The following is a 23,808-nucleotide window of genomic DNA, read 5'->3' as shown; positions in this document are numbered from 1 at the left end:
AAGACTGAACATGAAACCAACAGATGACCCTGTGCCAGGCCAGTAAGACAGCACTCCTTCCAAATTCTGAAAGTCTGTTTCCTCATCCTTCGGACCATGTAAGTAAGCCTCTCCTCCCACGGACCCATCTCCAAACCCAGGACTACGCACTCAACCGTGGAGATGCCTGCTCTGCCTGCACCAGCACTCAGCACACCACACGGGTCGCCTCTCCACAGCTGCTCTCTGGGGGGTGAGGGTCAAACAAGCGCCAGGCGCTGTACTGTGCTCTCCTGTACGTTCACAGAGCTAGGGTCTTGGCCTTGGGCAAGTGGGCAGGCTGGAGCACCCCCTAGGGACCACACACTACAGTTTTATGAAGCAGCAACTAGTAACCCAAATCAGAGAGGAGAGTTACCAGAAGCTGATACTTGCCCCTACCACCGTACTGGCAGGCAGCCAGGCCCCCTCAAAACCATTCCACCCTCCTGATGAGATGCAAGGCTTTGACTGCGTTCTAAGCGGCTGCAGAAGTGAGCCGATTCCGAGACGTGAAGGCACAAGCACGTCACCACCACCAGACTGTCACCTGTCACCACAAAGCCCCCGACCTTGATTTCTCCACCCACACCTTGATCAGACAGCAGCACCACAGGATTACAGCTTGTTACTGCCCCACACACAAGATCTACTTTCTCCAGTTCACAGGAAATGAATGGATACGTACTTTAATTAACCTTTAGTGTCAAAGGTCTTCTATCCACTCAGGCTCATCAACCAGCACCAGACCCCGTATCTCAGGCCAGCCCCACCCTCCCTGCTGCTTGCCACCCTCCCCGCAGATATCCAGGAATCTCTCAGGCAACCTCAGGCTCAGCGAGGCAGTTAGGATGAACAGTTGTAGAGGGATGTCACAGTTCACGATTGGATTCTCAAGAGAAAAGGAACCTCACTGCTCACACGCGATTTCTGCTTTCCAGTCCACATGGTGGATAATGGGTATGTTGACCACCTCACGCACAGGGCGTGAAGAAGACCCACGACACTGACAAGTCATGCCTTCGGAACCCACCTCACAAAAGAACTCTGCACACAGAAATGTCAGCTCCAACGCCGAGGTGAGGGGAGCCAGTTTCTTCCCTTTCAACCTGACCTTCCTCCCAGCCTAGCAAGACGGCCGCAGAAGATGACAGAGACAAGTGCACGTTGTACAGGTTTATTTTTCCAAGACCACAGAGACATACAAGAGCAGTGCTTTCCCTGGCGGACCAGTTTCCAACTGTCCCCTCGAGTGGCCCCAAAGGTCACAGCAGAAGGAAGAGGATCAAACACGCTTGGGCCTCTGCTCCCTGTCTTTGGTAAACAAGACTTGAAGTTGACAACCGGGACTTGGCCAATACTGCACTTAAATCACCACTATGTCTTTGCCAACTTCCCACTCATGCTGCAGATGACACAAATGCCACACTGGAGGAGAAGTAGGGGAAAGACAAGACCTTTCAGATGAAATGAGGCTTGCTGAAGTCATACCAATTTCACAGCTCACACAGAAGCACTCGCACAGGGAGACCTAAGTTCAACAAGGAGGATGCTCAACTCACAACTCAAGGTACAAGTAAGGCAGGAAGCAGGGAGGTGAGACAGCTCTGGAGACATCTACTTGCTGGAAAGATGTTGGGAGAGAGGCCGGAGGCTGGCACAGCTGTTTCTTCCTTAACCTGCTGTCACAGGTGTGTCCACTGGAGCCCTGTGGCCCCAGGAGAGTGTGGTCCCGGGTTACCGCTGACAGGTGGTGAGCCTGGAGCTGGGAACGGAAGGCCCACCTGGGGGCTGCCCAGGGCGCTCACCCTAGAATTCAGAAGCACTTAACACTGGTGGTGGTGATTTGTCACACACGGCAGCAAGCTGCCAGTGAAGGCTGGAGAAGAGATGAGGAGCAAGACGCGTCTGCCCAGCAACAAGTGGCCAGGCTGCCGGGGGCTCCGCACCTGCAGCAGGCCCACCGGTGACCGGACACCGGGACAACCGGCAGGTTGTAAGTCAATCGCTCCAACCCTCATGTCGGGCAGCACAGCATGCAGTGGCTCTGACACGGGTGGAGAGAAGTCAATTACACCACTTTAATGCAACGATGCTGAAGACGTGAGATAAGGGAGAGTCGTTCGTGTTCTCTGTACAATACATCCATTTACAGAATCGGCCAGTACTGTGTACAACATATAAATATATGGTAAAACATCAGAGGTGCATAGAGCATACTTACAGAAGCCAAAAGTTCACTTTATACATCCAAGGATAAAGAGTTAAAAATATAAAAATAAGAAAAACACACTGCTTTGAAATGTAAAATGACTTTCACATACACAGGTGTGTTGGAGATGCCCACTCCCGCAGAGTCCAAAGTGATGCCCAAGGTGTTGAGCAGATGAAGTCACCTGCCAAACGTCTGGACACCTGACTTACAAGGAGGAAAGACAATCTTAGCCCTGACCTGTTGTCCAAGCAGGTCTGTTGGAGGTTCCGAAAGCTCCTGCAGGCCAGTGGGTTATTCAGACAGGTAAGTCCCAAATTGGCCTCGGCAACAGCAACAGAACCGAAGATCAAACTGGCTCCATCAACTGGCAAATGACTGATTGTGACCCTGAGGTCAGCAGGTGCTTAAGCCCCCTGGTGGGCACTGCTGGGAGCTGCTTTAACCCTGTGCTGGCTTCTTCCCCATTAACTCCCCAGAGGAGCAGCCGGAGGAAAGACGGAGGGGGCAGTGGAAGACTGACATTTCTACTCAGTTCGGGTAGGTTAGTGCCCTGGGTGGAGAACACAACCTTCTTGCTTCAGTTTCGAGGCCCTCTGAGTCTCAGGGAGGCTCCCCCACATCGCACCAGGCTCTGTCTCTGTGACGAGAGCTCGGGCTAGCCGGCCGGCTTTGGGCAGCGCAGCGAGCTGCCCTGTAGGAAACCCTTCCAGCAAGACCCAAAGGACCGACAAGTGGCCAAGAGGTTTTAGCACTATAGATTTCAGGGAGCGGCAAGACAACTCTTGCCTAGAGAGACAGAGTCTGTTTTATCAATGATATTCTGTATACAGATTTAAGATCCATCATTATCAAAATACACACACTAAATATACAACTTTTCCCATGGCCATAATTTATTATCTCACCACAAGGCACAATACACAGAGCTTTGAGGGTCCAATACAGTCATCGTGACAGAAGGCGCCGCAGCCCTGGCACATGATCATGGCCTTCAGGCTGCAGGCGCACTGCAGCGAGATGCTCTCCACTGCGCCGCTGTCGGCGAACATCTGCAAGGACAGCGATGCGCTGCGGCTCGCCCCAAAGTTCGCTTTGTGGCTCAGCTGCACCACACTTCCAGCCAGGCCTTTGGGAAAGGGTGGGGAGCCGGAGGAATAATTAAAGCTGGTGGAACTTAGCTGGAGTTTGGAAAGCTTCCCATAAAACGCCTGCTTGATGTTGAGTTGGGAGGGGATGGAAGAAGGCTCCAGAGGCTGACTGAGCCCTTTCCCGGGCTCCCGGGGCAATTTCCAGAAGGGCAAATCAAGGACAAAGGGCATCCCTTGCAAGTGATCCACCAGCTCCCGGGGACCAGGCCCCACTGCCTTTCTGTTCTCTGCATCCGCCTTGAGAGGTCCTCCACCAAGAGTCTTCTCGCTCTTGATGCTGCCAACAGAAGCAGGCGGTGGCTTTGGGGCCCAGTCTTCCCTGGCAGTCTGCACCCCACCAGACAGAGAGGTTTTGCCTGGCCCTGACTTCCTATTGGGAAAAGCAGGAGGGGTCTCCGCAGGCAGTGGTGTTGGCTCCACCAGCCGGGGGTACTGAATGGCTGCAGCCGCGTTCTTGGAGCCAAAGAGCTTCTTCCCTTGGCCTCCCGCATTGTTCTGATCCCCCAGGGCCCGACCTGCCTGATCAGGACCCGAGGAGACCACACTTGGAGATGAGAAAAGACGGGCTCTCGAGGTAGTGAGATTTCCCGGACTCACACCTGGGGCAGCACCTGAAACACTGCACTGGGTCAGGTCACGGTCTACCTTCCTGAAGGGAGGTAACTGCTCTTTGAAATCCACTTCTGCTTTCCCAGAGGCAGCCACTGGATTGGTCACTGGATACAGAGAGTCTAAACTCAGGGCGTTCTTGGACATCTTGAGGGGCGCCCCAGGAGCCTGGCTGGCCTCCAGCCGGGCAAAGCCGGTACTTGCTTCACAGCTCTCAGGTAGCAGAGACTCTGGACTGCTCTTGCCAACTTCGCACCTGTTCTCCCCAGGATCCTGCAATGACCCCAGCCCCAGGGAGCCACCAGGGCTCTGCTCTGCTGTCAGCGGGAGTCGTGGGGGTTCGGGTTTGCTGCCACCGTGGGCTGGAGGGAGAACCTTCTTGAGGGGCAAGTGGCCCTGCAGCAACTGCATCACCAAGGGGTTAGCAGCCTCCACTGAGGACACAGGCCTGCCCAGGGACACGGGCCTTGGCTGGTACTCAGGACTGGCCAGCAGCAGGGAGTCCGGGATCTTTGGGGGAACTGCACATACTCGAGACACCCAGCTCTGAGGAGCAACCATCCCATCTGTCCTGGTGACCAGATTCAGGTCACCATTCACCTTGGAGAGCGAGGCACAGCGGTTCCAATTGTGTTTCTCACCCTGCTCTACTGCTGAGGACCTCTTCGGCCCCAAGGTTTCACTAGGCTCAGGCTCACTGCTGTCCTCGGAGAAGTGGCCTTCAAAGTCAGAGGCAGTGTCTGTTGACTCACTGTGAGGACTCAGAGCTTCCGAGTCTCCATTGATTCTGGGCTTTTCACCTTCCAGCTGTCTGCAGTCGCTGCTGCTGCTGTCAACACAGCCGGAGTGCACTGTCCAGAGTGAAGCCAAGTGGCCGGGGGGATCCAGACCCTCCTCTGCCGTCAGGCCCACAGGTGATGCCAGGATGAGGGGGGCCGCCTTCCCCCACTCCTCTCTGACCTGGGACATAACGGATGGGACCTCTTCTCTGGAGTCGGGTTCAGGCTGTCCCCCTGCCTCATCATTTGACAGGCCAGGCCTCCAAGGAGCAGCACCAGGGGAGACAGGAGCCTCCGTTTTCAAGTCTTCCTGTCTAGAAGCACTTTCCCTTGTGGGTGGGCCCGAGTCACCAAGTTCTGATTCATCATCAAATGGTCTGTCCTGCAGGCAACTGGCCAAGGATGATTCGGGGATGGAACTGGGGGTCATGTTCACAGGATCCTTCATGGTGGGATTACTGCCACTGTCTGGAGCCTGGCCAGTTCCTTCTTCTACTCCAACAGGCCCCGCCAGAGCCTGAACAGGACTGTTCTCTGAGGGGACCGTAGGTGCTGGCTCCCCATCACCCCTTTCCCAGGCAGTGGTAGCAGACTCACATTCAGTTCTACCTTCTGGATGCAACACAAGCTGCTCAACTAACCTCTCAGGTTCCGGGATTCTAGAGGGCAGTGGGGGCAGAGCCTGGCATGGCGCGTCCCGAGTGGGTGCAATAGGGAGTCGGGAGGCATCTTCCAGCCCGCTGTTGGGGCCATCTGGGACCCTCTGCAGTGGACAGCTTGTCTCCTTTCTGAGAGAAGCTAGGTCCTCTCTCCTGGCTCTGGACGTGGCAGTTTCAGCCTGGGCATGATCCCCATTTAGAGGACAAGGCGGCAGTAGTTGTGTTCGCTGTAGATCTGACGCACACTCTCCAGGGGCACCCGGGGCTCCCCGGGGCTCAGGGTGGCCACGGGCCGCACCACCATCACCACTGCCGCCGCTTCTGCCGCCTCCCTCGTCGGTGGCCCCGCCGCCACCTCCACCCGGGCCACCCCCACCTCCGATGGCAGTGGTGGCCGCCTCTCGATGGCAGTGGTGGCCTCTCGCCCCTCGGACCTGCAGAGCACGGGCTTTAATGTCTGCAAGGGTCCTGGCACCAGTCCAGCCCCGGCAGGAGGACTCCGTGATGGGGATGATGCGGGGACATATTTGGTAAGTGGGCTGACCTTTAACCACCCAGGGTGGTTTGATACGTGAAAGTTGAATCTGCAAGAGAAGAACAGAACAGTTTTAATTGACTGAGTGCTCTGACCTAGAAACTGTAAAGCTAAACTGGGACCCTAGCAGCTTAAAAGTCATGGCCTAGAGAATCAATTCATTTCATAGCTGTCCAAGACACCACACCATTCTGAAAAGACCCTGCTCAAGGGCTGTTAAGTTCCACACTCTTAAATTTAATTTCTGGTGGGACGGTGCGAGTCACTACACAAAGAATCTACCACCACTTAGTAAAAGATTTTAAAACCCCTCAGGGTTCTGACCTGTAGAAATAATGGTGAACAACCAAGTGAGGAAGAGAAGAACCTTAGCCCTGGGCTATTCAAGTCTGTCTCAAGAACAGCTCTCTATAGAGAGCTCTACACTCTCACATAATTAGCACAAGGGCCCCGGGCCTTCTGTCCCTATAAAGGAGCCCCACAAATCTCCTGTCCTTCAAAGGCCGGGGTTCAGGGCAGCCAAGATCACACAGCCACCTACCCGGATGGGCGGGACTTTGGGCTCCTCTTTGGTGGGCTGTGGCTTTTCGGGGTGAACACTTTCAATTGTGTTACGAAAGGACTGACGATCTTCAAGCCGGGGCTTCTTTTCGGGAAAGGAGGCAGAGGTTGCCTGCTCAAAGGATTTCCTCTTCTGATCCTTGGGTTCCTGATCCACGGTCTCCTGCGGCAAGCTGGGAATTCTGTCTGGAGATGCGGAAACACGTGCTGGGTCGTTGGGACTGGGCTGGAGCCGGGAGGCCACAGTTTCCGCCGGGAATTCGGGACTCTCTGGGTTGGATGCTGCGGAGGACGTGCCAGGTGGGTGGGGGCTGCCCACCCCTGCTGCGTCGGTCTTAGCCTCTCCGTCCTTGTGGAGGGGGATGTCTGGTGCCACAGACTGTGTGTCTTTAGCGATCTCTGCTTGTTCTGGCTCCTGTCTTTTGTACAGATTCCTTCGGGCCCTGGTTCGAAGATCTGGCCGAGAGCGTTTCTTGAAATGCCCATCTCGCTGCCGGGTGGCCGGGCCACGCTGCGGTCGTGTTGATTCTGAGACATGCAGGTCACTCTTGATTTCAACCTCCTCCTGGCCCACATTCTGCTGCAATGACTCTTCTTTGGTTAAACCCAACCTGCAAACCAAAGTCAGATTGTCAGCTACAGGGCAAAGAGAGCACATCTCCTACGTATGACATACACTCAGATATTAGAATTCTCAGAACAAAACCAATCTGCATGGTAACCATACAAAATCCTATGTCAGCTTCCTCGCGAATGGCATCAAGTCAAATGAGAGTCACTGCGATCTCCAGTTCTCAGAAAACATAGCAACACGCACAGCTTTGAGAATACCTGCTTCTGCCCACCGTCCCCACGCCCCTCACCATCCCCAGAAGCTACACCACAACTCATAGCACCCAGGGCCTTACTTCTGTCCATAGTAGTCTTCGAAAAACTTTTCTTTCCATTGTTCCACTTTCTTTTCCTTCTCCATTTCTTGTCGTATCCTGACCTGCATCTCATGAGTGAATTCACCTAGAGAGAAACAAAACTTTTCGAGTGGCACATTAAGGAGATTAATGTCTGCCTCAGAAAAAGCCAAATCCTGCTGTTCTACCATGTCAGGAGTTTACAAAACAACACGTGGGTTTGGTGAGCTTGGAAATAATTTCCTACCCCTCACTATCTTCACGCCGGCTCCTGGCTCCCTCCCAGGCCTTCTCACGTCCCCCCCTTACTCAGGACAGAACTAACACGTCAATTATAAGGGAAACTGACTCCTCTCTCCAGGGTCATCAGTCCTTGGAAAGCAAGCAACACACTGATCAAAAAAGCAGAACAAAACCAATCAACAAGAGAACCGTTCTTACTCCACACACAGGGAGAAGTTAACAGAGCAGGCTGAGACAGGCCTGCTGACAAGCTGGCCCTTGGCTAACATCTGGGAAATGGGATTTCAGGAGGGTTCCCACCCCCAGCTGACAAGAATGGCTCACTGTGCCTAAACAGTTTATGCAAACCAGATGGTTTAATGGTGAGCGCCTGCTTTCCTTTGGGGAATCTGGAATTCAGGTACACACCAGGCAGAGGCTTCCTACATGATCAGCTCCCAATAAAAACATGAGGCACTGAGTTCTGGATGAGCTTCCCGGTGGACCACCCTTCACTTACATGCTCACAACTCCCTGCTGAGGGAGCTGAGCACATCTGGTGGGACTTCGCGGGGAGAGGGTCTGGGAACCGTGCGCCTGGCTTCCCTCGTTTCCCTTTGCTGATTTTGGTCTGTATTCTTTGCTGAAGTAAATTACAGCTGTGAGAACAACTATGGGCTCAGTCCTCCAAGCAAATCATCAAGCCAGGAGAGAGGTCCTAGGGTCTCAACCGGATATGGCCTCCCCACAAAACTGAATTATGAGAAGCTAACCATCAGGACTTCCCTGGCAGCCCTGTGGTTACTAAGTGTTAGTCGCTCAGTTGTGCCCGACTCCTTGCGACCCCATGGACTGCAGCCTTCCAGGCTCCTCTGTCCGTGGGATTTTCCAGGCAAGAATGCTGGAGTGGGTTGCCATTTCCTTCTCCAGGGGATCTTCCTGACCCAGGGATTGAACCCAGGTCTCCTGCACTGCAGGCAGATTCTTTACTGACTGAGCTACAAGGGAAGCCCAATATTTCTTTGAGCCACTTTTGGGGGGCGGGGGAGGGCACAAGAATACTGGAGTGGGTTGCCATTCCCTTCACCAGGAGACCTTCCTGACCCAGGGATTGAACCCGGGTCTCCCGCATTGTAGGCAGACGCTTTACCATCTGAGCCACCAGGGAAGTCGACCCTGTGGTTAGGACTCTGCATTTCCACTGCAGGGGGAACGGGTTCAGTTCCCGGTCAGGGAACTAAGATCCCACACACTGTGCAGCCAAAAAATATTACAAAGAAGCTAATACTCATTCCAAGCAACAATGTCTAAAAAGACAAGAGGACCTGGTGGAACCTGAAAAGCAGGTCAATGCCATGGTTACTGGAAAGAATAGGAGTTTACAGTTTTAATGATGAAGAGGCAACACAGATGAATATATATACACACGAAACAGTGAAAGCTAAAACACTCTTGAAGCTTCTTCAAAGCTATGGGGTACTATATCCACCACATCAATTAGAGGAAAGCCTGCCTTATACTCAATACTTCTCGGAAAAAAAAAAAGATCATTGCAAACTGAGTGTTTGGATTTTAGACCCCAGGAGACAAGTGACAGCACACGTGGCAGGCGCCTCTCAAGCCACCGGGATGAGTGTCGACTCACCATCAGCCAGGCGTTCCCTCCAGCTCTGCGCTGCGTGGGTGAAAAACTCATTGTTCAGCGCACTGCTGCTGAGACGTAACAGGCCATCAGTCCCCACCTAGAAGGAATGAGGCCAAAAAAAAAGGCACATGAATGAAAACAAACAATAAAGAATCTTAGAAAGAGAACAGAAGTTGGTGCAGAGAGCACAGAGAGGAAGCCTCCCATCCATACCTGTCTGTCTACTTCTGGCAGGAGGAAGAGGAGCTGCTGCTGGAAGTGGGACGGCAGGGCATGGAAGGTCCGCGAGTTGATCAGGGCCCGGAGGTTGGTGTTGACAAGAATGGACCCAGGCGTCTCAAAATCTATCTCTTCCCCTCTGTTGCGCTTCATTTGACCTATAATTTTTCAAGCCGTAAGAAACAAAATGTACATTTTCAGCTTCTTAAAGCAAAAAAGCTAATGCCAACTGAGGGAAAACTTTGGTGGCAGCACCCAAGCTACCCAGAGCTTATCTGCACACATTCTGCTCAATCATCCAGTCTAGTCTAACCTATTGGCTACCATCGAACTTCAGAGAACACTTGGGCTGGCATCACCTCAGACAAGACTCTGTAGCACACTGTGTCACAGCCTGAAGGGACACTCTTCTCAGAGAAACTCAGGCCAGGGGCAGACTCTGAGCTTCCCTCCCAAAGCTGGAGAACAGGCTCCACGAAGTCAATGGGAGAAATTACGGAAGTTGTCTAAAAGCAAACCCAGTGAGTGTCCTACAGAAAAATCTACTGAAGTCTTCTGTAAAGGGGCTGGAGAGGTCTAGCCCTCCATGCAGAAAGGTAGTAAGAGTTGTTGAAAGTCCACTGAAATGTCAATACCTCTCACAAAAGCTTCTGCCAATGGGATACAGACTAGTGAGACTGAAATGGAGCACTGCTGAGGAGCTGGAGAAGCTGCAGGACAGCAAACCTTGCTGCCACTGGGGCAATGGCTTATTCTCATCCTCAGAAGCCAAGGTTAGTCTTCCTAATGGTTTCACGGGACCCTTCTACAAAAATGCAGCATGTGGGCTTTGAGACATAAAGCCAGAAGTAGCAAACGGCATACTAGCCTTGCTAAGTGCACCACTGGGGATACGGGGTGCACGCTACTGAATTTATTTGCATGCCCCAAATGGATGGCTCCCACCCCACATACTAACTAGGTTATAAACAACGGCATCTGATGGAGACTACAGATGTGGAGAACAAACTTGGCAGGATGCTACCCAAGAAAGAAAACAAATGCTGGAATGCTCCACTGAGAAGTTCACTCACTTGAGCACTTTCTGAGCCATATCAAGGCAGGTGGAGGCTAGGCCCTTACAGGGACATACAAGAAGCACTGTGGCACCATCTGTGCCCACAGGGAGTCCTCTCAGTCTAGCAGAGAAAACTCTCTGTGAAATAACCAAACTATAAGCTGAAAGCCAAAGAAAATAAAAAAAATAGAGGGCCACCAGAGAAGTAAAATCAAACCAAAGAAACTACAAAGTGGAGCAGAAGACATCATCATCTCTAGGCCTGCGGGGGCCCCTTACAGGCAGGGAAATGAGTGCCAAGCCACTCACCTGTGGCCGGCTTCCGGAAGCCTCTCAGGAGCGGGGCAGGGTCCCGGGCGAGCTCGGCCTGGCCACGGATAGCGGCGCTGCCCAGGGCCGGAGAGCCGCCGCTGCTGCTGGACGGGCTGCCGCTCTCGCCATCGGCGTGGCGGCCCGAGAACCCTGAAGGTACAGCATTCCACGGGTCAAGAGCATCACGCGCCGCGCCCACGGCTCTCAGACAAGCTTACTTCTCCCAGCTCTCCCTGAGATGCTGCCAGCAATACCGGTGCTTCCATGGCCCAGCCTGGGGCTGTCAGAGATCACCACCTCCTGGTCTGGCTTTAAAATATCACGTAAGAATGCCAAACCGCTGTCTTTAGTTTGCATAGCACTGCACCTTTTACCAAGCACCTGCACACGCCTTCACCGGACCCTCACGACCGCCCCGTGAGGCCAAGGGGAGGGCGCCCAGCGGAGCCCGCGCCAGAACCTAGGTCAGGTCTCACCACCATGGTGCGCCGCCTGTCAGAGGAGGGCTCCTGACTGTACTGGCTCGGCACTACCTAGGCCAGAAACTGCTGCCAGAGGGAGGCAGGCCCCAGGACCTGAGGAAGGAGCATCACAACCACGAGGTGACACGTACCTGATGCTGATTCCACGTGGGCCCCGTTTACCTTCAGAGGAGTCAGGACAACTCGAGGCAGCATTACCCCTGTCTTTTTCTTCTGTTTGTTTGCCTGTTTCCCCAGAGAGAATACAAAAGGAGCCTGGGTCACCTGCAGGTCACACCAGCTGTCCCTCTCCGACCACTGTCTCCCCCGCTGTCTTGTAAAACAGAATCAGTGTTCAACCAGCAGGGGCAGGTAATGCCGACAGTAGCAATGACTCAGGCTATGGAGCTAGGTGCCAGCCACCATGCCAAGCATCATCCCATACTGAAAAGAATGCACTGTTATCCCCAACTTACAGATAAAGAATCTACCCAAAGCTAGTGAGTGGTGGGCCACAATTCAACCTACTGACTCCCAAGCTCATGTTCTTTCTCCCCACTGTTCTGCTTCTCCCTGGATGTTCCCAGGTTTTTCATAAATACAAACTAAATCATCCATCCATAGTAAAAAGAAAAAACAAACTGCTCTGTTCTCAGATCTACTGCCCACTTTCCCTAAGGCCCACTGTTAAATGATACTAACAGGTGGAGACCAAAGTGATTTTCTCCACACTTCAACACGCTCACTGAACATAGCAGGAAGAGTTCTATCTTATGCCTGCCTCTTTATCTACCCAGCCCAGTCACCAAGCACCCCCACCTGTGAGGAAGCTCTGTAGCTGTCCTTGGGGTTGGAAAGAGACCGACTCTGAGATTCCGTAGAACAGGAAGCATTAGAAGATGTTTCATCGAGAGAAACTGGAAGAGAGGGAAGTAAAGGCTAGTCCCCAGCTCGACTGTTTGTGGCTCTTCACCCATCTTGTCAAAGGCACTTACCATCGTTTTCACCACTCACAGTGCTGGTTTCATTAGACCCACAGCTCTCCACATCAGCTGTGTCCTCTGGCTCCTCTCCCTCCACCACGGCTGGACTGCGAGACCACTGCAAGGCATCCTTCTGTGATAACAAGGCACGACTCAGGTGAGCAAAACCCTACAGATCCTACAAGCGCAGCAGTCATTCCTAAATGTGTACTGCTTGTGCAGAAGCAGGATTTAGAATACTGTTTAAATTCTCATCCCTTTCTAACTGACCTCTTTCTTCAAAAGTTCTTTTCATACATACATCAAGAAATTTAGATATAACTTTGCATATAATCATTCATTAAATATTTATGAGGTGCCTCCTATAAACTACACCATGCTAGTTTTGGGGCGGGACTAAGGAGAGGAATCAGAGCCCTGCCCCCAAATGAGCAGAGGAGAAAGTCCAAACTGCAACAGGAAGCACAGGGAAAGAAGAGAGCAGGGGCGACCCGGAACAGGGGGCACCTACTCACTGGGCTCGAGCAGAGGGCCAGGGGTACAGAACAGGGCTTAGGACCAGGGAGGCGAGCCTTCCCAGGAGACGGGTCACTTGAGCTGAGTTGTAAACAGCAGGCACGTGGGAAACTGGATGTGTGTGCAGGACAGAGGCAGCAAGAGGGCTGATGACTGTCATGACACTGTGCTGAGGGATTAAGACGGATTTATTTTACAGTCTCTGAAGGATATTAATCAGGAGAATGATCTGAGTTTTAGGAATTTCATTCCATTAACCATGGGAAGCCTGGAGGCAGGAAGAAGAGTTAAGACTATGACAGAAAGCCCTAGAAAAGGATAAAGATCAAAAGTAAGACAGCGGGGAAAAGGTTAGAGTATAGAGGAGAGTGCCACTCCAAATTTCATCTCCTAACAAACATTTCTTCCAACAGTGTCTGTTGTAGAGTCTCAAATCAATATCCATTTCCAAGGAAAACTTAAGAGCTATCTTGAAACCAGGAAGGAGTATGAATGAATACTGGGGGATGGGGAGGAGGGGGAGCAGACAGACTGGGGTGGGGATGCCTTCTTTGAATAAAAGTATGTGAAAACAGAATAGGCAAGGCTTCTTGTGGGGCCCAGGTGGTGTTCATTAGGCGCGTGACCGTTGACAGCCATAGCCGGTCCCGGGGCTGCTTTCCACCGCCTGGGTGCCTTGTCCGGAGCTGGGGCCTTAGGCTTGGCCTCCTACGGGGCGCACGGAGCCCAGTTTCTGGATGCCCATAGGAAGGAGCTCTTTGACAAGTCCAACAAACACCGCTTCTTACACAGCCTGGCCCTGTTAGTGGTATCCCCGTGTAGAAAGCCCCTCTGGGCTGGGTTACTGCTAGCTTCTGGAACTACCTTATTCTGCACCACCTTTTACTACCAGGCTCTGAGGAGAGACTCCAGCTTCCAGAATTTGGCTCCTGTGGGAGGGAGCCTGCTACTCTTTGGCTGGCTTGCCTTGGCTCTTTGAGCTTTCTTTTGTTTAACTTCTGGGTACTTTTTTTTTTTAAGAATTGGAGCAGGAAGGAATTAAAAGAGAAAGGCAAAAAAAAAAAAAAAGAAATAGGCAAAATCATGATTCTATCACTTAAAAACATGTCATAAATTTACAAGGGAAACCCACAAAATTCTAACTCATTAATTCCATGGGTCCCTTGATTTATTATATAGTAGACCTTACTTATCTGCAGGTTTCTTTAACCTTCAACCATGGCTGAGAAACATTAAATGGAAAGTAACAGAAATAAAACAATCCATCAGTTTCAAACCACCCGCTGTTCTGAGTAGGGGGGTGCAGTCTCATGCTGTCCAGGTCTGACTCCCACCTGGAAAGTGAACTGTCTCTTTGTCCAGCATATCCCGCCCGTTAGTCACTGGGTGGCCACTGCAGGTATCAGATCGACAGTCATGGTTATTGCAGCACTTGTGTTCAAGTAACTCTTATTTTAGTTACTAATGGCCCCAAAGGCAAACACAGTGGTGCTGGCACTCCTTACTCTGTCTGATTTAAACTTTTTATTGTACCTAATATAAAAATTAAACTTTCCCATAGGCAAGTATGTATAGGTATATACAGAGCCAGGTACTATCCACAGTTTGAGGCATCCACTTGGGGGGTCTTGGAACATACTCCCCACCAGACAATGGGAGACTACTTTACTAAGTCTTCATCAATTTATTTTCATGAATTTAAGCCAATATCATTGACCTAAATTAATAAAAACAAGATGGCTTTTTATATCTTTATCTCTTTTCCTTACCAACCATAAATGTGCCTCAAGGATCAAAAGCTAAAGAGTACTTTTAGTATTAATCTTGCAATCATGCTTATCGGCTGCCATGTTCATGAAATAATGCAATAAATTTATTCCCTCAATCATACAGGCAAACTAACATAAAATACTCAATTTAATGGAGAAAAGAGGTTTATTAAATGTCAAAACTGACCCCAAAACTCCAGTTCTGGCAAAAGTGTAGGGAAATCACACATACTGTTGGTGAGTGAAAATGGTACACAAAGGTTCACATCCAGAAATTTATGAGCAAAAATCTAAAAATGAGATGCTTTTTAACCCAACACCTCTAAGATTCACACAGGACATCATTTTAAAAAGGAAAAAATCAATCAGTTGAACATTAAAATTAATATTCTCTGTTCAGCAAATAACTCCATTGATAGAGTTGAGGAAGAGAGCTCCAATGAAGAACTTGTATCTAAACTGCCTAAGTCAATTAAAAAAAAAAAGCAACCCAGGGACTTCCCTGGCAGTCTGGTGGTTAGCACTCTGCACTTCCACTAAGGGGGCTCAGGCTTGATCCCTGGTTGGGGAACTAAGATCCCACATGCCATGAGGTGCAGTCAAAAAGAAAGAGAAAGAAAGAAGGAAGAGAAAGAAAGAAAGAAAAAGACAATCAGGAAGAAAAATAGGCAGACATAAATTAGGCACTATACCAAAGAGGGTATCTAAATGGCCAACGTTCACAGGAAAAGATACTGAACCTCACTAAGTAAGAAAGACACACCAAAAAAATGCAAATTAAAACCACAATGAAATGAAATCACATCCACAAGAATGGCTAAAATTAAAGTTTAACGATATCAAGTAGTGCTAATGAGGATGTGAACAAGGACACTGAAAATGGATTCAAGCATGAGAATGTAGTTTGGCATTATCTGACACAGTTAAAGATATAAACGTCCTATAACCCAGCAATGTCAGTCCTAGGTTTGAATTTCCTGGAGAAAGACATGCATGTCCACATAAGGAAGCATACCCAGATGTTCACGACAGCATCATCTGTAACTTCAGCTATAAACACAGTGCCCATCAACAGAATCACTACATGGACTGATCGATGACTATACTGACCAATACTCAATAAATGGATATTACACAATAATAAAAAAATCAATGAGCTACAGTTACTTACAACATGGATGAACTGTATTGTGCTTATGTAGAAGAATGTCCTTGAATCAATGTACACCCCTTGTGTCCTTTCCCTTTTTTAAAAAAAAACTGAGGGATAATTTACAAAGAGTGAAATGTATACCACCTGATTAGTTCTGACAAATGCATACCAAGATACAGCCCATACCCAGAACCCCTACAAGTTCCCTTTGTGCCCCTTACTAGTCAATCCACACAAACATTGCCCCTCCCACCCAAGAGATAATGGTTGTTTCAATTTCTACCACTAAAAACTAGTTTTGCCTGTTTTTCTTGTACGTGCAAAAACGGCATGCGGGATCTTAGTCTCCTGACCAGAGTCGGAACCCGTGCCTGCTGCAGTGGAAGTACAGAGTGGTTCACCACTGGACCGCCAAGGAGGCCCCTCAGTCTCATGTCTGTGAGTCATCCATGCTGCTGTATACATCAGCAGTTCATTACAGCTTCAAATTTAAAGAAAAGCTGTAAGAATAAAAATAGTACAAAGACCACCTGCCATATAATTTTTACCCATGTTCACCTGTTAACACAAACAAATGCTTTTAAAATACAAATCTATTAGTTTGGAAGGGAACTGGCAAAGAGGCTAGTGATGGGGGTGGGGGGAACAATCAGCATTAATAAATAAAGCCAGATAAAATATTTTCCCATAAGTCAAATGTTTAAAAAAAAATCTATACTGTCTCTTGGGGAAGACTGATTGATCGAAGGGTTGTTTAACGTGTATTATTAAAAGCTAAGAACATACCAACTATTCAAGAGTATATTAGAATTCCTAACCAATGCATAGCAAAAAGAAACAAAAGGAAACTAGAAGAAATCAGAATATCATAACTTCTAAATAAGTATAATTAGCTACATTGAAGATCCAAGAGACTCCAAACTAGTATTCAGCAAAGATGTAAGATTCGAAATCACATCAAAAAAAAAAAAAGCCAGTGATCCTAACATCAGCAATATATACCAACGATTCGAAAATGTAATTTATAACAAAGAACATAAGTTACTCTGAGATAAAGTTCACAAGAGAAACATATCCATTTTATGAAGAAAGCAAAACTATCGAGAAAGGTTTAAAACTGAAATAAATGGAAAGCTATATCATGTTCTTGAATGTAAGATGCAACACTGTAAAGAAGTCAATTCTCTTCAAACTGACTAGCAGATTCAGTGAAATTCAATAATACTCTCAGCTGAATTTTTTTTAGTAGTACTTGATTGTACAGGGACAAGCAATGGGCCACAAATAAGCAAAAGATATTTTCAAAAAGAAACAAGATAAGAGGCTCTGATTTTCAAAAAAAATAAAAACAAAGTTCTAGTAAATTAAAGGAGTGTGCTTCCCTGGTGGCTCAGACAATAAAGAATCTGCCTACCATGCGGGAGACCCAGGTTTGATCCCTGGGTCTGGAAGATCACCTGGAGAAGGGAATGGCAACTCCCTCCAGTATTCTTGCCTGGAGAATTCCATGGACCGAGGAGTCTGGCGGGCTACAGTCCATGAGGTTGCAAAGAGTCAAAACACAACTTAATGACTAACTATACACACAAATTAAAGGAGTAGATTAGCAGTGCTAGGGGGTGGGGAAGGGGAGAATAGGGAATGATTGCTCAAGGGTGTGGGGTTTCTTTACAGGGAATGAAAATGTTTCGGAATTAGATAATGGTGATGGTTGCACACAGTTATGAATATACCAAAAGCCACTGAACTGTACACTTTAAACAGGTAAACTATATGGTATGTGAGTTACATCCCAATAAACTTGGATAAGAAATTGCTTACTAAATTCAATACCTCTGAAAACATGAACAAATCTAATAAAAATTGGTAAAAATCAAATAAAGATTACAGTGTATAAAAAGTTTATAGATTCAAGTAAAACTTCATCATTAGACAATGGTCTATTACTATGTTTTAACTTTCTTATGTGAACACCAAAGGAAAACTAAAACTAGCAAAAAGCAACCTCTGTGTATGCTTGAGAAAAGGCTTTATCCAGGCTTTATCCTTTTTTAAAATATCTAATGTAAAATAAGTTCTTTGAATTTGAAATCCATTTGCATTATCACAAGCAATTTCAATACTACAGCTGTCAAAGAGAAAAGGAAGAGCTATTCTTTTGAAAATGAACACACTCTTTGAATTTAAAGAGAAGAAATTGTCTGAGATCTCACTAATGACAAAAAAGTAGTTTCCATCAACCAGAAATAAATTCCACCAATCAAAATAAATTGGTTGATGTGCCACTGATGGCTGCAAACAAACTTTCTAGTTGACAGGCCCATGATCCTTCCTTCCTCTGAAACCCCTGGGTCTAGATGTACTTTAGAAGTTAGGACTTCCTGAATTTCAGAATGGCAATGTATCATATTAACACCACCAGTAATCCATAATCACAGATGTTAATGTTTTTTGAATTAACACACATGTACATACCAAGTGAAATAAATAGGTTTAAAGTGTCCCTGTCAGTCTAGAGCAGAGATCTGCCATCAAATGAGTTCAGACAACCCAGGTTTTTACTACCAAATGAGTTAGGAATAAGTTTTTTCAATTCTCAAAATATTTCGTACTTCAGTACTGTTAATAAGGGATTTATTTAGTTGATGAGTCGTGTCAGCCTCTTTTGCTACTCTATGGGCTATTATATAGCCCACCAACATCCTCTGTCCATGGGATTTCCCAGACAAGAATACCGGAATGGGTTGCCATTTCCCTCTCCAGGGGATCTTCCCGACCCAGGGATCGAACCCAAGTCTCCTACATTGGCAGGATTCTTTACCACTGAGCCACCTGGGAAGACCAAACAAGGGATTACTAGACCATGCGGGATTCCCATGTAGCTCAGTCGGTAAAGCATCTGCCTGCAATGCTGGAGACCTGGGTTCAATTCCTGAGTTGGGAAGATTCCCTGGAGAAGGAAATGGCAACCCACTCCAATATTCTTGCCTGGGAAATCCCATGGACAGAGGAGCCTAGAGGGTGGGCTATAGTTCATGGGATCCCAAGAGTGGGACACGATTTAGCAATAATTTCTTTCTTCTTTCTAGACCATTAAAAAAGCACTTTTCTCGATAAAAATTTTAAAACATTTAGAAGTTTTATAATTCTACTTTTCTCACCAATAGATATAACATATAAAAAAAATGTAATGAAAGATTTTTGAGCCCCCCACAGACCACCTCCATTTTACCCATTAAAAGATAGAAAAGTCATCTCCTAGAAAAATGTCACACATTTGCATAAGAAGAGTACAAAAGTAAAAGGATGATCATTACAACAGTTTTACCATTACAGTTTGTAACTGGGCGAAACTGGAAAAAAATGTGAAAAATCTAAATGTCTATAACTGGGTACTGGATAGATAATATTGGTATGATATACTATTAAACGGTAGATAAGAGGAATAAAAAATACATCTATATAAACAAAGCACACATTTTTCATGGATACATATGAATAAGAAGGATGCACTTTAAACTGATGACAACCTTTGGTTGCTACTGGGAAGGAACAAGGGCCACAGGCTTGAATGGCATGAATAAGGGTAGGGTTTTGTGTGGAAGTCAAAGGCACTTCCCACTTTCTCTGCACAAAAGCTGCAGCTCCCATTTAAACAGGGTGAAATGAACACACACACAGCTCTCTGCAAATTCCTGCAGCCTCATTTGAAATGGCTGTATTTTAAAAGGTATAAACACACAAAGAGAAAGAAGGAAGAAAAGGCAGCACATGAGAACTATCAACAGAATTCTAGAAGATGAATAGCAGGAAGACAAGTGACTGAATACTCAGCAAGGAAAAACAACTGAAGTCTAAGACCGCAGAAGGAAAAGTCACAATGAGCAAGCCAGTTGTACTGTAAAATCCCCACAGGGACAGGAATTAAGAGGTACCAGGCACCACTGCAGACAGAGGTGAGGCATGGGAATGAAAACAAGAGAACTGGCTGGAATTCTAAGAAGTTAGACCTCTCAGATCTCCTCTCTGTCCCCAGTCAGGCAATACCCTCCTCCGGGTCCAGAAGAAAACAGGAGACTTATATTCTGAATGGACTAAATCAGAGAGGTTCTGGAATAGAGGGCTTCCCACATGGCGCAGTGGTAAAGAACTTGCCTGCAATGCAGGAGACCAGGGTTTGATCCCTGGGTTGGGAAGGTCCCTTGGAGAAGGGAATGGCTACCCACTCCAGTATTCCTGCCTGCAGAATTCCATGGACAAAGGAGCCTGGCAGGCTACAGTCCCTGGGGTCCCACAGTCAGACACAACTGAGAGACTAATGCTTTTCTGGAACAGAAGACAGTAGCTCAAGGAGTACGGAGAGAGTGAGGTACCACACTCCATAAGCCAAAGTATTAAGTCAAAGACCTGCACAAAATGCTGACCCCACTAGCTCTCTCCTTCAACTTGACTCCCAAAGCTCTCCCAACAGTGGCAGCCCTACAACTCCAACCCCGGCCTGCTTTCTGCTACCTGGAAAATGGTGACCAGCCGAAGAAAAAACACCTTCAAGGTACAGATAACGGGGGGAATTTAAAAAACACAATACACAGGTCCCAACTCGACGCCAGTCGACAAGTAGTGCCCGCAACACAGAACGTGTCAGTTTTCACCGTGAGTGATCTGTCAGGGACCACCAGATAAGTACGCACTACTGCTACATGAAGCCTCGCAACCAAAATAAACAAGAGGAGGAACTGAAAGAAAACAGAGACAATGAAGCTCCCACAACAAATACCCTCAGAAAGACAAAGACAAGTACAAAATGCTACTTTAAAAAAATAAAATGAAGATACATCTGACAACATGAGCAATGTGCTAGTAATTTAAAATAATACCCCCCCCCAAAAAAATCAGCAACAACCAATAGGTTATTTCCCAGAGAAGTGACTCAAAAGAATAAGAGAATAGGCTGCATCAAGAAAAGTCCCACATACAACAGAAGTTCCAAAAAGAGAAAACAGAAAAGGATAGTAAGACGATAGTAAGTTTTCCCAAAATCAAAAGACCTGAGTCTCCAGGTTTAATAAAGCAAAATGCCCAGCACAATGAATGAAAAAAGATCCAGTCCACAGCATGACCCCACACTTCCAATGCAGTGGGCACAGGTTCAATCTCTGGTCAGGGAATTAAGATGCAGTGTGATGTACCCCAAAACAAACAAACAAAAAAACCCCACAATGTATCCTAGAAATCACTCTTTCATTTTATAGATATTCCTCCTGATTCTCTTCTCAGCTGTATAATGCTCCACGATGCAAACATACCAAAGTTTGTTTATGCAACTACTTCCCCACATGAAGGCATTTAGATGGCTTTTAAATATTTTACAAATAGAAACATGACTGCCTTGAATAACCTTGTGAATCTGTGCTTTTATATTATTGAAGGTGTGTCTTCAGGGTAAATTCTTGAAGTAGAAATGATGACCCAAAAGGTAAATGTAAAAATAATTTTTTTAACAGCCAAGTTGCCCTCAAAAAAAGTTGTACTGATTAGTGTTCCTAAAGCGAAGTATGACAATGCCTGTTTTCCCACAGCCTTAAAAGGAGAAACCATTGTGATACTTTAAATTTTGTTGCTTTATGTGTTCCAAGTAACACAACCACACTGAAGGAGGGCAAGGGTGGATCTAAAGCAAGTAGCAACTCCTGAAGGTAATATTTTAACTATATACACATAGACTGGCAATTCTGGAAGCATTAAATGTTTATTCTAGAACTTAGCAAATAAGTAGATACAAAGTAGATAAAGTAGGGAGTCAAACCTAAATTTAAGAGTCAAAAAATACAAAGCTTCTGTAGAAGAAACTGTAGTAAATATTCACTGGCCAAGAAAGATTTCTAAAAAACACCAACTTTATCCTTTAAAAATGTTGATAAAATGATAAAATTTGCAATTTCTCAAAATTGCAGATTTCTAATCAAAGACAGCTTAATAAAAATGAAAAGGCAGGGACTTCTCTGGTGGTTCAGAGGCTGGACACGGCAGTGGAGAGGTTGGAGTTTGTGCAGATGGGTCCATCATCCATGGGGGCCAAGCCAGGAGATGGGGTTGGAGTCTAAGATGGGTCAAGAGGTCATGTTCATGAGGGAAGGGCAGCAACAGTGATAGGAGAGATTAATTATCTAAGAAACTGGGAAGATTAAACAAGTAAATATATTAAGAGATATATTAGAGGCACGTATGTAAATATATGCAAATATTCCTTAGCCTCTTCTCAGTGAGAGGAACTGGGATCAACAACACCCCAATAACAGCAAGCATATCTAGAACCTAGATCTTGGCTTCTAAATACCACTACACAATAAAAGAACCAGTGTCAAGGCAGGCAAGGTACACAGTGAGCCTAAACCATCTTTTGCCAGAAAGATGCATCACTCCAAGAATGATGGGAATATGTCAAAGGGACACAGAACCCAGATTGACGAAACTCCCACCAGCCAAACCAGGGACAATATGAACATCCGCAACTAGAGTAGCCCCCGCTCACTGTGACTAGAGAAAGCCCATGCACAGCAATGAAGACCCAGTGCAGTCATAAATAAATTACTAAGTTGTAACACAATGAATGAAACAGAAAACTAGGATATCATATTGATATAAATAACCCAAAATTTAGAATGGTATATCACACACAGTTTCAAACCCCTCCCACAAAATAGTTATTCAAAGTGGGGGGAAGAGGAGCTTTGCAGGTATGAAATCTGGCAGACGCTTCTTAACCAAGTGACACCCTTAGTAACAGGACAAGCTGAAGTAAGGAGCAAACTGAGAAGACGCACTAAGAAGCGTCACTTCTCTGATGTGCCTGATACAGATGCGTAACTTGACTCATGAGCAAACCGAAGAAAACCCAAAATGGACCACATTTTATGAAGTAAGTATGAAATAATCTTCAAAAGAGTCAAGGTCAAGAAAGTCAAGCAAAGACGAAGGAACTTTTCTAGACTGAAGGAGACCAAAGATTTACAGCAACTACATACAACATGTAAATTCTGAACTAGATTCTTTAGGCATAAAGGACATTACAGGGACAATTAAGCAAAACTTAAATGGAATCCAAAGAATAGATGGCAAAAATGCCTCAATGTAATTTTTTGAATTTGATACATGTATTAAGAACATGTAGCAGATGTCCTTAATTGTAAAGTTATACATTTAAGTGTTGTAACAAGGCTCTAAAATAGTTCCAGAAAAGTGATGGTTTTTGCACTGTACTTAAAATTTTTTGAAAGCTTATCATTGTTAAAAAATAAAAGTATTTTTTAAATGGGAAAAACTTTAATAGACAACTTACATAAGATGACACGAATGATCAGTAAGAACATGAAAAGGTGCTCAACATCATTTATCATGAAAAATATCAATTAAAATGAGGTATGTGTAAAAAAATAATATATTCATCAACACAGTATAATTTTTCACAAAATTCAATACACATTCATGACAAAAACTTTCCGCAAACTAGGAACAGAATAGAATCTTCTCAACTTGATAAAGAGCATCTACAAATATCTATAGCTAATAGCACACTAATGATAAAAGACTGAGTATGCTCACTCACTCAGTGGTGCCCAACTTTTTGCGACATGGACTGCAATCCTCCAGGCTCATCTGTCCATTAGACTTTCCAGGCAAGAATACTGGAGTGGGTTGCCATTTCCTTCTCCAGGATATCTTCCCAACCCAGGGGTCAAACCAGCATCTCCTGTATTGCTTTCCCACTAAAACTGAGAAGAAGGCTAGGATGTCCACACTCACCACTCCTATTTAACATATCACCTGAAATCCAAGTCAGTGAAATCAGACAAGAAAAGGAAATAAAAGGCACACACATCAGAAAGAATACATACATAACTGGCCCTGTTCACAGATAACATGACAATCTACACAGACAATCCCAAGGAATCTAAAGGAAAAACTCCTAGAATAGGTGAATTTATCACATTCACAGGATATAGGCCAACATTTAAAAAAAAAAAATCAATACTGTCTAT

General features: G+C 46.6%; 1 protein-coding gene across 7 annotated transcripts in view; it reads right to left on the bottom strand.

Annotated features, from left to right (window-relative positions):
- Positions 1-2,077: 2,077 nt before the first annotated feature.
- ASXL1 (ASXL transcriptional regulator 1) overlaps positions 2,078-23,808 on the bottom strand; it is an 85,464-nt gene continuing 63,733 nt past the window's right edge. For 4 of the 7 annotated variants that reach the window (XM_061127048.1, XM_061127046.1, XM_061127047.1 and 1 more), the window contains 9 exons: positions 12,344-12,464; positions 12,168-12,265; positions 11,501-11,594; positions 10,885-11,037; positions 9,513-9,676; positions 9,300-9,396; positions 7,433-7,538; positions 6,505-7,135; positions 2,078-6,012 (listed from right to left, as the gene is read on the bottom strand). In XM_061127048.1, the coding sequence (XP_060983031.1) occupies positions 3,130-6,012; positions 6,505-7,135; positions 7,433-7,538; positions 9,300-9,396; positions 9,513-9,676; positions 10,885-11,037; positions 11,501-11,594; positions 12,168-12,265; positions 12,344-12,464 (4,347 nt within the window). In that variant the 3' untranslated portion in view covers positions 2,078-3,129. Of the gene's footprint in view, positions 6,013-6,504; positions 7,136-7,432; positions 7,539-9,299; positions 9,397-9,512; positions 9,677-10,884; positions 11,197-11,500; positions 11,595-12,167; positions 12,266-12,343; positions 12,465-23,808 lie in introns of those variants that run through there. The other 3 variants (XM_061127049.1, XM_061127051.1, XM_061127052.1) reach the window with 3 other exon arrangements.

This window comes from Dama dama, chromosome 23 (assembly GCF_033118175.1).
Source record: "Dama dama isolate Ldn47 chromosome 23, ASM3311817v1, whole genome shotgun sequence".
NCBI lineage: Eukaryota > Metazoa > Chordata > Mammalia > Artiodactyla > Cervidae > Dama > Dama dama.
Note: the sequence above shows the minus strand (reverse complement) of the source record. Positions and strands in the feature narration are given on the sequence as shown.